The sequence below is a fragment of the Mya arenaria genome, chromosome 4, assembly GCF_026914265.1.
Source record: "Mya arenaria isolate MELC-2E11 chromosome 4, ASM2691426v1".
In the NCBI taxonomy this organism is placed as follows: Eukaryota; Metazoa; Mollusca; class Bivalvia; order Myida; family Myidae; genus Mya; species Mya arenaria.
Genome location: NC_069125.1, coordinates 65,646,524 through 65,659,267, shown reverse-complemented (window position 1 = coordinate 65,659,267; position 12,744 = coordinate 65,646,524). Strand labels below are relative to the sequence as shown.

The following is a 12,744-nucleotide window of genomic DNA, read 5'->3' as shown; positions in this document are numbered from 1 at the left end:
GAATGCTTTCGTACAAAACATTATATACATGAAAAGAATGCTCGGACAAAAATTCAATGCTATAAGATCTATTAAATATTGTTTTCAAACAGTATAACTTTGTAAAACGAGCTTCTTGGAAAATTAACTCAGTAATTAACTGATGAACTAAAATGTCGCATCACACCTCAAAACGCTCAAAACGCCAACAATGACCTTTTCGAATGTTGAATTTGTTGATTTAAGTGCAATATCGTGTATAATTTGATCCGTGGGCATAAAAAAACTCATGACATTCGTGAAGTAAACAAATGTTCAACAAAAATCGCCTATATATTAATAAAACAGAAAAATACGTCATAGTTATATTAAACAGAAAACAAGGTATAGCATGTGGTTTACATGTGATGGAGCACTGACAGTGAATTAAAAATACTTACCGTCAACAACACCAATGGTAAATTGAAACCAGTTGCATCTTAACTATTTCATATATGAAACGTAATTATTCCAAATGATTTTGGCGTAAAGAAAGCAAATTACTTTTATTTTCCAAGATTTTTAAGACATACCTAAATCTGCATCAATCTTATATAACATACATTTTTAAAAGTACAATTAAAAACTGATGTACTGCTATAATATTTTACGACTTCGTTTGAAAAGAAACAAGAACCAAACGACATTGAAAGTTCCCGAGATATCTACATAACCAACGTGATAAGAGCATAATAACTTTGCTATACAATACCTGCTATTGGAGCAACAGCTTAAAAGTTAAAACAAATAGTTAGTAAAAGGATTGGCAAGATATGGCCGAAAAAAAGAAGTAAACTCCATAATAGGTCATAGTGACACACGGCTGGAAGTCCGACTGGGAACGAACCACGCAAGCCGAGAAAGGCTGGGCTTACCCATTATATCAACTGATTATACAACATGTTATATACAAAATGTAATATAGCCTGTTTAGCAAAGTGGGACAACCCAGCAACTACTGTCTGCATCTAAAGTATCCTATTGCCAATAGTCAATGCAAAATCCACAATGCAATCCGCAATCTCCTGGCAATGCAATAATCCAATCACCAATTGCCAATAGCAAATGCAAAATCCGCAATCTTATGGCAACGCAACGCAACAATGCAACAATGCAACCACCAATTGCCAATAGCTTATGCAACATCAGCAATCTCCTGGCAATGCAACGCAACGCAATAATGCAACCACCAATTGCCAATAGCCAATGCAACACCAGCAATCTCCTGGCAATGCAACGCAACGCAATAATGCAACCACCAATTGCCAATAGCCAATGCAACACCAGCAATCTCCTGGCAATGCAACGCAACACAATAATGCAACCACCAATTGTCAATAGCCAATGCAACATCAGCAATCTCCTGGCAATGCAACGCAACGCAATAATGCAACCACCAATTGCCAATAGCAAATGCAACACCAGCAATCTCCTGGCAATGCAACGCAACGCAATAATGCAACCACCAATTGTCAATAGCCAATGCAACATCAGCAATCTCCAGGCAATGCAACGCAACGCAATAATGCAACCACCAATTGCCAATAGCAAATGCAACACCAGCAATCTCCTGGCAATGCAACGCAACGCAATAATGCAACCACCAATTGTCAATAGCCAATGCAACATCAGCAATCTCCAGGCAATGCAACGCAACGCAATAATGCAACCACCAATTGCCAATAGCCAATGCAACACCAGCAATCTCCTGGCAATACGACGCAACGCGACACAACTATGCATCCACCGGGACACCAAGTACTAGGACGTTCCCGGCCTTGAGAAATATATATGCAGCAGACTCGTTCAGAATTTGTAATTCCAGCAACGGGATTATCAGTGTTATTTATACCTATATTCTATAAAATTAATTGATTTTAGTGTATAAATCCCAATTTGATATTTATAGCCCATTTGTGAATTCCCCTACCAAGTGATAACTAGCACCGAGGTGCTCGACCAAGGTTTAGGTCTCGACAAGCCCAAATACAACTAAATTCTAAAATTTATATGTATATATGCATTTTTAACTGTACTGGAAGACAACCCAGCCAACTCTCGGCTTGCTAAATTTTTTCCCGTATTCACGACTCACTAAGAAGCGTGAAATTCAAACCAATATTAAATACTACGGAAAATGCCGTCTACCCTTCGTATTCAAATAATACAAGTTCATATTTTAGCAAAGATGTAGCATATTTTTGCAAATTAGCTATTTCCAATGTCCATTGTTCCTTATTTAGACATGGTTAAAAATGGAACAGAATAGATGCACATTCAATATGTAAAGAAAGTACAATTTCTCAACCCTAACACGATGTAAAGAAGGCTGGTCCAGTCCAATGAAAATTATATCCACTAAAGGGGGAGTTGAACAGTCTGTCATGTCCTCTTTATGTTAGCATCGATTGAGTGTCACATACGGAAGCCAAATGCCCACGAGTTTCCAGTTATGATTCATCACAATGATCTCTAGGTAAGAGTTTTATGTGTTGATGTTACAGAACATCGACAAAAGTATTACTCCACATAGCAGTTGCACGTGTAAACGTGGTAGTTCATTCCTGGTATTACAAAGCGACACTCACGATAGATCCCGATGGCGCTTAGGAGTCCATTGTTCCCCGACTGTTGGAAGGCTATTCTATATCATGACGAACACCCCCTGAAGAGACATCAGTCCGCCATAACGTGTATGTGGACCATACTCGAACCACCGCTGGGATGAGGCACTGAAAAATACAAAATACCAAAAACAGCAACGCGGGAAATATATATTCAACCAAAGTTTAGCAAACTAAATAACTTAAATACCATATATAACATGTAGATACCAAAGCGGGTAATATGTAAAACATTTACTGGACGGGTTGGGCGGGCATTTTTATTTCGATCCGCTATTCACGAGGTTTGCCATAAAATTGTGATTCACGATTCATTGACCGGTTTAATCTCGGTCTAAATTGTACCTTAAACTACCGTAAAATATTGTGACATATTGCTCATAAATGGGCGCTGATTTCACGAGTTTACATAGCCATTTGCCTTGTTGAATCAAACATGTTTTAACTCGCTTTCAGTGCATTTTGTATAGTGATCTTGTTTTTCTAACCGAGCGTACTATTATATGATTTCGAGAACGTTAATAACTAGTCACTTTTTGAATCATCCCTCTTTTATGAAGTAAAATAAAAAGGTAAACAAATTTCATAGTGTAACTATTAGTCATTGTGTAGTGCAATTCGTTTACAGTGGATTTAATGAACTCTTGATTTGAAAAATAAACTTCTGCTGCAGGTAAACATTTCTTGTATATAAAAATATTTAACTTAAATTAACAATACTATTTTTACAATAGTATGGTAATGGTTTGTTTTCGATGTTTGGAAATTATCTGTTGTTGTTTAAGTATTAAATTTAAAAATGCACTGTTAAAGATTGCATCTACTCCAAAATAAGATTTACAACAATTAATACAATTGTTTTAATATATCAAAAAGGATTAATAAATGTCGAAAACGATGGTTTTTAAAAAGGATACCGATTTTTTTTACAGTTGGATATTTCGTACATTGTTGCATTCATTATTATTTGTTTTGCAATTAATTATATTATACATTTATGTTATTACAGTTTCGACGTGCATGTAATTGCGATCAATAAGAATACATGGATAGTCTGAGCTCTGGGCTTTTGTTTTTCTCTGCGCCTTGGACCAGTTGCGGTTTTAGGCAACTTATAATGGTTACATATTTTTAGTTCAAATAAGTACGAGTTTGGCTTAAGAAATAAGAAAGCGGAAGAAAGAGAGAGAGAGAGAGGGGGAGAAAGATAGGAAGAGAAAAGGTATCTGAAAGGAATCTGTTGTCGCCAAGTCCACTTGGGCTAGTCCTACAGGTGTTATGGTAGACAGGCATCCTATTGAACTTCAGTTGTCTTAAATCTTTAAGATGTACCAATATAAAAAAGATATTTTTATTTATTATGTATGACTTCTTTGAAAACTATATGTATTATGTTCGTCACTCAGATTACTGTAGCCGTGAAGTAATTTTTATTGATAATTTTACATCAAGGATACATATATATATATTCATTTTTATGTAACGTGTTTCTGAAACAAGTGTTTCGCAAGCCGCTTAGCCATATGTGTCTAAGTGTGTTTTAACCTTCCGGGTTAAAAAGAGTTTTAAAAAGAAGCATATTTCAATATCTGAACAATAAAGAAATATTTGTAGAAAAACAAACCGGAGATACATGTTTAATGTTGATCTCAATAATTGAATTTCACTTCGATTGCCGTATACATCGTTTTAATGTTTCTAAAACTTTGTCATTTTTTATCAATTATATTAAACCCTTTATGAAGCATGTTCTAATAAACATACATTTAAAAAACAATTATCAAAAATATATGAGTAATTAATGGATTCCAATTTTCCAGTTTTATTCCACTGTGAAATCCACTGGAATCCTGTGTTGTCACCCACAGCAAATATTGTGTTGTAAGTAGTATAGGATACTTTGTTCTATTTTTGTCATTTAGGCAAAATATTTAGTGAATGATCGGATGACCCGCAAACATTCCATACTACTAGTATAAGTAGAAAATCCTTTGTACGAAGATGCATTGATATAGTTATATATCTACATATATACCTTGACATTCTAAAGAGCAATGCATCAACTAGTGATTCTAAACGTTATTCTATGGACGTGCACTTTCTTTTTAGTTACATCTCTTTGTATAACTGTTTCCACAAAGCAAGTGCAAACTATAAATCTGTGTTTTATTTTGTCAGTGACATGTTTTATTTCATATTTTATATTACCAGTGTCTTTAAGCATTATATACTTCTTCTCTGAATGCCATATGGGTATTTTCTAGCTATTTGACATCATCGAATTAAATATGTTATAAATATTTGAACACACACTGATAGAAGCTGTTATTGTTGAATTATTTTGCGGTGGATGCAGCCATCTGTAAATTATCTGCATCATTAATCTTCGTTTGTTCTCAGTATAGCTATTCCTTTAAATTATAGTTGCAATCTTTATAAGTAGTAAAGGTTAAATAATTCACTGAATATCTGACTTTCTTCTATTAACTGGTGTTGATAACGGACAGTACCTAAAAGCTTTTTAAGCACATCATAAGATCTTGACACAATTTATTACAGTTAATAGGCGATGTATTTTATCAGCTTTATTATTATCCAAACAGTATACATACATATGTATACACCTTAAATGCTTACGAGTGTTTTCTTTCAAAAACATCGATTCGGTACGACTATAAAGTGATATTGAGCCCACCAATATCAGACACCCCTTGTAAGTAATTTCATAGACTTTCCAAACGTAAATAATTTCATTATATATCAATAAAGGCAAGTAATTGAATAATGGTAGCTTGCATATTACTGTGGTACGGAAGGCTGCACATCTAGTTGCAAGAATATTCGACAGAATTTGGACTGCCCATCTCTACAATGGTGACAACCATCCGATCTGAAGTTTTTTTGCCTTCGTCTGTGCCGAATGAAACCCGTTAAAGTATTATAGATAATCACGGCTTGAAAACGAGAATGCAAGATGTCGAAAATTCTTGAAGTCTACTCGTTTGTTAAACTAAATAATGTCATCAGAGAAGCGGGATTGTTTGGATGCCGGAAATCGATGTAACACTTGGCAAACAATGGCCTGTGCAAGGTTCAAAATATAAGTGCAGTATTCGACAATATCACATGTCTAGCTCGTAATCACGTCCACTGATAAGTCGAATTCATATCATTATAACCTATCAACAAATAGAAAATCTTGCGAAAAATTGATTCTTCCCCAAAGAACTTATGCTTATGCTCCAGGAATGCAAAAGCACTAAATCATGGATCGTCCGCATTATCTTAAATTAATGTTATGTGAATCTTCCTTTTGATTAAAAGTTCAAGAATTTTGCTGTTCTCGTCAAGACGTATGTCCAACGTTTTTCCTATGACACCGATGATAAAAACGACCATCAATAGTTATTTAAAAGTACTGATACATTCTGAAAATAAACATTTATTAAGAAGACACGTACTTCTCAAGATGCCTAGTAATACATTCATGTTTTTTGTAGGTTTATCATGTTCGACTCGCAAAAATAAAGCACTCCGAAAGGCGTGTACTTTTTTATATTTTTCGAGTCGAACAAGATTTCAGCACTCTGTAGTTTTCCCTACAACCAAGACGTATTGATGTATTTTAAATAAAAACGGAGAGTGATTTCTATATGCGTGTTGTCATGTACATCGTATGAATCAATCGTCATTGTTTTGTGGTGATTCTTAGCGACTTTTTTTCTTTAAGTTATATTCTAAGTTGTTTGTTTCAGCATCATGGAGTACCCGGATACCGTAAGCGTGTCTTCAAGTGGACATCAGCAGCAACGTAAGGCTGTGAAATTCTCGTCCACTTTCAGCACATACATGACATTGCTGGGATATGCTCTGGGGTTTGCTGACATTTGGAGATTCCCGTTCCTGGTCTACAGGAATGGCGGAGGTTTTTATACAATCTTGATTCATGTTTCCCTCCATAAGGCTATTTTCTGGCAATGCTCTATAAGGCTTCCCATTAGTTTATATCAGTATTATTATAGGAACTTAAGCGAAACATTCCATGTTTTCGTTGTCAACAGTTTTATGGTAATCTTGGAAATACTTTGTGGCATTTGCTTTGTATGCTACCCTGTATATGACCCAATTTACGTATAAGATGTTGGTCATTTCCGTATGAATAATGCAAATCAAAGCAAACCTCAATATTAATAAGTTTTGGTTTTGATTCGGAGAGAAATAGTATCGACCATTTTAATACCATATTGGGATATATTTTCATAATTACTTTATCTTGTCAGGAAAAAAAATGTGTTGTTGTATTGAAATCGATTTTTCAGGGGCTTTTCTGATACCATTCGTTATCATGACGTTTGTTTGCGGAGTTCCGTTGTTTTTCATGGAATATACGATCTCAAAATTCTCTGGAAGGGGGCCATATCAGGTCTGGGACTTCTGTCCCTTACTCAGAGGTAAGCAAAGTCGTTTACTTGAAAGTAAAACTATAAGTGTATGAGAAAACAATTATTCGCTGTACTTGCAATTATCTGACACCTTTCTTTAAAAAGTATGCAAAGTAATGCAAACAAATGGCAATTGAGCAAACGTGCAACATACATTTCAGGAGTTGGGATTACTGTTTCGTTGGCGTACCTTTTATACATGATCGGTTCAAGTATCTTTCGATGCTGGCTGTTTGAGTTTGTTTTTTATTCATTCTACAACCCAATTCCGTTTCCATCTTGCAATAACCCATGGAACACAAACACGTGCATGAATGGAACATCTGACGTAGACTACAGTGCATCTTCTATGGTTAACGCTAATATGACTACCATGAACATGAAGGTTGATGTGAGTACATCCAAGATCGAGATACCAAGAATGTCCGCTGCAGAGGAGTTTTGGCAGTAGGTATTTCACTCGCATAGTGTTAGCAATTCATGATACACACACAACCAAATACCCGCCATCATATGTCATGATTTCCTATTCTAAATTATGAGATATTGTCATTTTGAATTTCTAACAGGTTCCAAGCACTGAAAATGTCAACAGGTATCGACGATTACTCGCATTTTATATGGAAATACGTCGTCATGATGCTCGTCTTTCGAATAATAGTGTCGTTAACTGTTGTCAAGAGTATAAAAACCATAGAAAAGGTATATGCTGTTTGCTTTATCATATACAAATACTCGGACAGTGTTACCTCCTTCTTTAGCAAACCAAATACACACAACTTTGAGTTAATGACTGAGGAATTGTCTTTTCGTATATGTGTAATATTGAAACAGCACGGAAAAACCCACCGCCAAAAATTGAGAATGCATAATGTTCAAAGCTCAATACTCAACTAGAGACACACAATGACACAAAAAAGCGAAACATCAATATTGAAGACGAAACGTTCTACAATGCAATACAAGCTAAGGCATATCGTTTCATTATTTCAGGTGATCTATGTGACTCTTACACTCCCGTTTTTGTTTTCTGTGGCGTTGTTTATCCGCTCACTTTTGTTGCCTGGATCAGCAGATGGAATATATTTTTATTTCTATCCTAATTTTGCAACGCTTTTGAAACCTGGGGTAGGTAGATAAAAATAGCGTTGAATTTTTCGTCTTTTTCAAACGTATTTATTGAATTAGCTAAAAAAAGGATATATTGTTATGGCAAATACATAGTTTACTTGTTTATTTCGCATTCCATAAATTAATGGATCTTGCCTACAAAAGGCATGTACACTTCAGCGCTCTTCTTCCAAGTTCAGATTAGAATTTTGTTTTGGCCAACCAAACGATTTATTCCTAATATAAAGTACACATTTTCAATATAATAATCAATTCGTTGATAGACGTAAAAAATCCAACATTAATTGTCCTTTGGTAATAAAAAGGTTTGGATAGAAGCTACTTTGATGGTGTTCTACTCGTTCGCCTTTGGATGGGGAGCGATTATGGTAATGGGATCACATGCCTTATTTCGTGATAATAGCTACAGGTAGATATTTGTGCATATGCTAAAAGTTCTGCTAAAGCATTGTTCAAAGACGTCTTTTTGATCTTTTTGACTATACTTGTTTTCTCCAAGTAATACCTTGAAATTAATTATTAATTTTTTTATCGTGTATTGAATATCCCTAAAGATAAACTTTTGCTCATTAATATTCCAATTATAGGACAACGATTGTAATAACTTTTACGGACTCAATAGTTGCGATTTTTAACGGAATGGTTTGCTTCTCCGTTCTGGGCAACATGGCTCACACTTACGGGATGCCTATCAGCGAGCTGGTCAAAGCAGGTAGGGATCATTGTTCTATTTTTAGTGGATAAAGCATACATTAAATGCAACATCTTTCTTTTTTAATAATCTAATGTCAACACTACTTTACTGATGACAAATATTAAATTATTCTTCCTCTTCTGCCAAAGCGTTTTAAATCAACACAAATATACCAATGCATATTACGAAACAAAACATATATGTGACACAAGTATCCCTTGTTTCCAGAAGCTCAAACTAGTATACTCTATACATTATTAAAGGCATGAAGTATGACTATAATGTTATTGTAAGTGGCTATTGGTCAAATTGAAAATTCACTGAAGCGCACTAACACTTAAAATCAACATAATATTCAATCGTTATACTGCTGTTTCTCATTAAATGTGTCCTAAGCATACTTCACGAAATGGTGTATGCAAAACACTAAATAAGTGGATGTCTTTGTTTTTCAGGGTTTTCCACTGGTTTGGTAGCGTATATCACAGCCCTCAGCTCGTTGCCTTTGCCTCAGCTCTGGACATTTCTATTCCTATTGTCAGGAATCTTGACTGGGTTGGAAGCACAGGTTCAAATATCTTTGATTCTGTGAAAGTGTTTCATAGGCAGTCATAGACATTTCAAGTATACAATGATATATCATTGTAAATAAACGTGAAAATATGTGTTAATCAGTTGCCTACTTGCAATGGTTTATGTTCTTATATTTAGGTGAAGTAACGCGTTGTTTTGTAACTTTTATAGCATATGTTTTCAAAACGTGTATACGTTTGTTTGTGATACTTTTACGGGAAAGACATAGTCTTTGTTGCAGATGATACCGATTGAGATGATTATTCAAGTAATTGGAGACTTTTTTCCCAGGCTCAAGGCTGGGTTCCGTATTCCCACGTTGATTGTCATCACTGTTGTCATGTTTGTCCTATCACTTCCGACGTGCACGGGCGTAAGTGTTTAACAATAAAATATTCTTCCTACAATAACAATTAAATAATTGCCGCTTTTTTTGTCTCCTTTTTATGAAAATAATATTCTTTGTCTGTTTTCAGGCCGGGGCATACATTTTCCTGTTGATTGACTGGTACGCCGGATCATGGACGGGTACAATCGTTGCTTTAATCGAGGTTATATCTATTTCTTGGGTATACGGTACGTTCAATATTTATAATTATTTAAAACATTTTGTGTGCCCCTCAAATTAACAACAAACAAACGTATTTTGTTCCATAATCTGACATACATGTATGTACTTATGATTAATCAAGATGAGGATGTACTATTTAAATGTGATAAGCGAGGACAAGTGTAACTGCCCTGTGGTTTCCCTTGTACGTTGCTTTGTAAGAGTTCTTTTACGTTGCTTTGTAAGAGTTTTCTGATCACTCCCTTAAAAACGTTTCGGAGAGGAAAGGACGTTTGTCCATGTGCATAAAATAACATAGAATCAATGCAGCATCTTAAATCGACCGTTTGCCACCTAAAAATATCATTTCAAGAATCGTCTGAGCGCGCAAAAGAATTGAAATAGGGTTCGGTTCAGTAAATTGTACTCCATAATTTAACTGCATTGCGTAAATGTTGTATTTACGCATTAAAATAGACTAAACTCACCTATGCTAGATTATAAACTCGTATGGATTGATTGGTGGGGAAAATAAGAAATAATGGGGAATAGGTTTTCTATGACTTCAATTAAAAAAAATAAAGTTTGGCAAATTATTAGGTGTGTTTAAACTATGATACCAACTGCTAGAACCCATCATCAAGTGTTGACATATGCTCAAATATTATCTTTGAGGTCCACGATTTCGAAATGTCTCAATTACGCGATTCAACAAAAGGCTTTAGCGTGATTTGTTGTATACATTATCACTTAATGCTACCAATGTTTTAATAAAGGTTTTAATTTCCAATAGTTAAGTACGAGTTCTTGTGGACAAGTGAATAAAGTATCGTTTTTTTAATATATTTGCTTATCATGATCGTCGTAGATTTGCTCCAACCAGGTTGTTTCTTTGAGACCTTAATTGTGTTTTCTTCTGCAATTTAGACATCAAAGCGCTAAATTATTATTATATAAGTATTACCAGAAAAAAAACATGTTTGGTGCTAAAACATGAGCAGGTTCCTTTAAGCAATATGTTCTGTATGTTACCATATGCGTTATGTTATATACTAAAGATATATCATACACTGTTCCGACATTATTATGAAATTAAGTTCATTGTCCACCACACAAATCTATATTATTGAGAAGAAATTTTAATCGTTCCGATTTATAGATTTATAATTAACTAAATCAGTTTACAAAATACATGACAATTAGGTATTAAGTCGTGCCTATACTGTACGCCGAGATAATAATGTATCTGAAATATGACTTATGTTCACTATGTGTTACATCAAACTGATTAAAATACTGTTTAACAATCCAGCTCAGTTGTGCGTTTAGCGTATAGTCTTTTAAGAAATCGACGTTCCCCGAAGTGCTGAGCAAAACCCTTCAATGCTTAGTTACTTTACGTGCGTTTTTCCATTGCAGGATTGGACCGTTTAAGTGAAGATACACAAGTTATGTTGGGTCGACCTCTCTATGCAGTGTTTCGGTGGCTCCTCGCTTTCATATCGCCTGCAATTGTGCTTGTGAGTATTTAATTATGTTTGTCTTTTACATATAAAATTAACTCGAAAACTTACTGATGTCTTTTGTGGTTTTGATTAATAGATTCTACAATAATGCATCCCATAAATTTAGGATTGCAAAACCTGTTGATATTCTAACACAATTGTGAAGTTTGAGAGTTTTGTAGGTGATACTTTTCTTGAGTTGTGTGGAGTATGTTCCTCCTAACTACGGGTCGTATCATTACCCTGGTTACGCCCAAGCTATTGGGTGGGGAACGGTGGTGGTCACCGTGGCTCCGATATTTGGCTACGCTATTCTCAACTTATACCGTGCCAAAGGCACCGTTTCTCAGGTTTGCATTGTTCACAGAAAAAAAATCCATAACATTTATATACATACACATCGTTTAGTTTCTACTCATTGTTTGTTATAGAGCACTCGCCCCAGATTAATTATGTTTTTAACTGTGAATCCCTTGTGTACGATCGTTATTTTATTGAAAGTGTTTATTGGCACAACATTCTCAGTAATTGTGCTACAAAGATTGACAATAAAGCTTCTTATCATGAAACGTTTGCAAATCAATTCAATCAATTCCTATTTTCAGAGAATCAGTTCCCTGTGTAGACCCACCGACACGTGGGGACCATGCGGGGATAGAATGGATTGCAACTACAGGAAGAACAAAATCAAATACTCGGAGAGAACATTCTGGGATCTGTTCTACTTCAATGTGTTTGGTCGATATCCAAAGAATTCAGCCATTAATTTATTATTGGATCATGAACTGACTATTCTCAAATCTTGAAAAAATCAGTTTGCGAAAAACTTTTTTTGCAAGTCGCTTGAGATCAAGTTGCAAATCGGTCAAATCACTAAAATGTTGACCTTTCTATCGAAAATTAAATAAGACATGCCCAATTAAGTGAACGAACAAAATGTATTTTATTACGTTTTTGCAATTCATTGACTATTACTACCGAATAAAATACGATCTAGCCATTATAAGAATTCTGATGAGATATAAACCTTTTGTCCATGACATCCACATTTGCTAAAGCGTGAATAAGAAATGATCGAATAAAAGCATCCTCGGCACCCCAGCGTATCATAACCTATATGATACCCTGGGCAAATAAGCTGTTAAAATCTTGTACTCAAATTTAATTAATAAGGTGAAATCTAGCCGCTTGATTGGTGAGACACACC

General features: G+C 35.0%; 1 protein-coding gene across 3 annotated transcripts; it reads left to right on the top strand.

Moving 5' to 3' along the window:
• Positions 1-3,079: 3,079 nt before the first annotated feature.
• LOC128232696 (sodium- and chloride-dependent neutral and basic amino acid transporter B(0+)-like) lies at positions 3,080-12,537 on the top strand. 3 transcript variants are annotated; one of them, XM_052946397.1, is made up of 15 exons: positions 3,080-3,315; positions 4,463-4,523; positions 6,398-6,567; positions 6,962-7,093; positions 7,246-7,531; positions 7,654-7,786; positions 8,078-8,212; positions 8,521-8,624; positions 8,803-8,927; positions 9,365-9,477; positions 9,724-9,855; positions 9,959-10,058; positions 11,452-11,552; positions 11,720-11,887; positions 12,143-12,537. In XM_052946397.1, exons 3-15 carry the CDS (start codon positions 6,402-6,404, stop codon positions 12,341-12,343), a joined length of 1,896 nt encoding a protein of 631 aa, XP_052802357.1. In that variant the 5' UTR covers positions 3,080-3,315; positions 4,463-4,523; positions 6,398-6,401; the 3' UTR covers positions 12,344-12,537. The 3 variants fall into 3 exon arrangements, with proteins under 3 accessions (XP_052802357.1, XP_052802358.1, XP_052802356.1); XM_052946398.1 differs by lacking the exon at positions 4,463-4,523; XM_052946396.1 differs by lacking the exon at positions 3,080-3,315 and having other exon boundaries at positions 3,335-4,523.
• Positions 12,538-12,744: the final 207 nt, after the last annotated feature.

Excerpts from the sequence above, each read along its gene's own strand:
- LOC128232696 (XM_052946396.1), top strand. The coding sequence starts at position 4,444 with ATGGATTCCAATTTTCCAGTTTTATTCCACTGTGAAATCCACTGGAAT. Across the intron at positions 4,524-6,397 it reads CCCACAGCAAATATTGTGTT|CATCATGGAGTACCCGGATA; the intron begins GTAAGTAGTATA and ends TGTTTGTTTCAG. Across the intron at positions 8,625-8,802 it reads TTTCGTGATAATAGCTACAG|GACAACGATTGTAATAACTT; the intron begins GTAGATATTTGT and ends TTCCAATTATAG.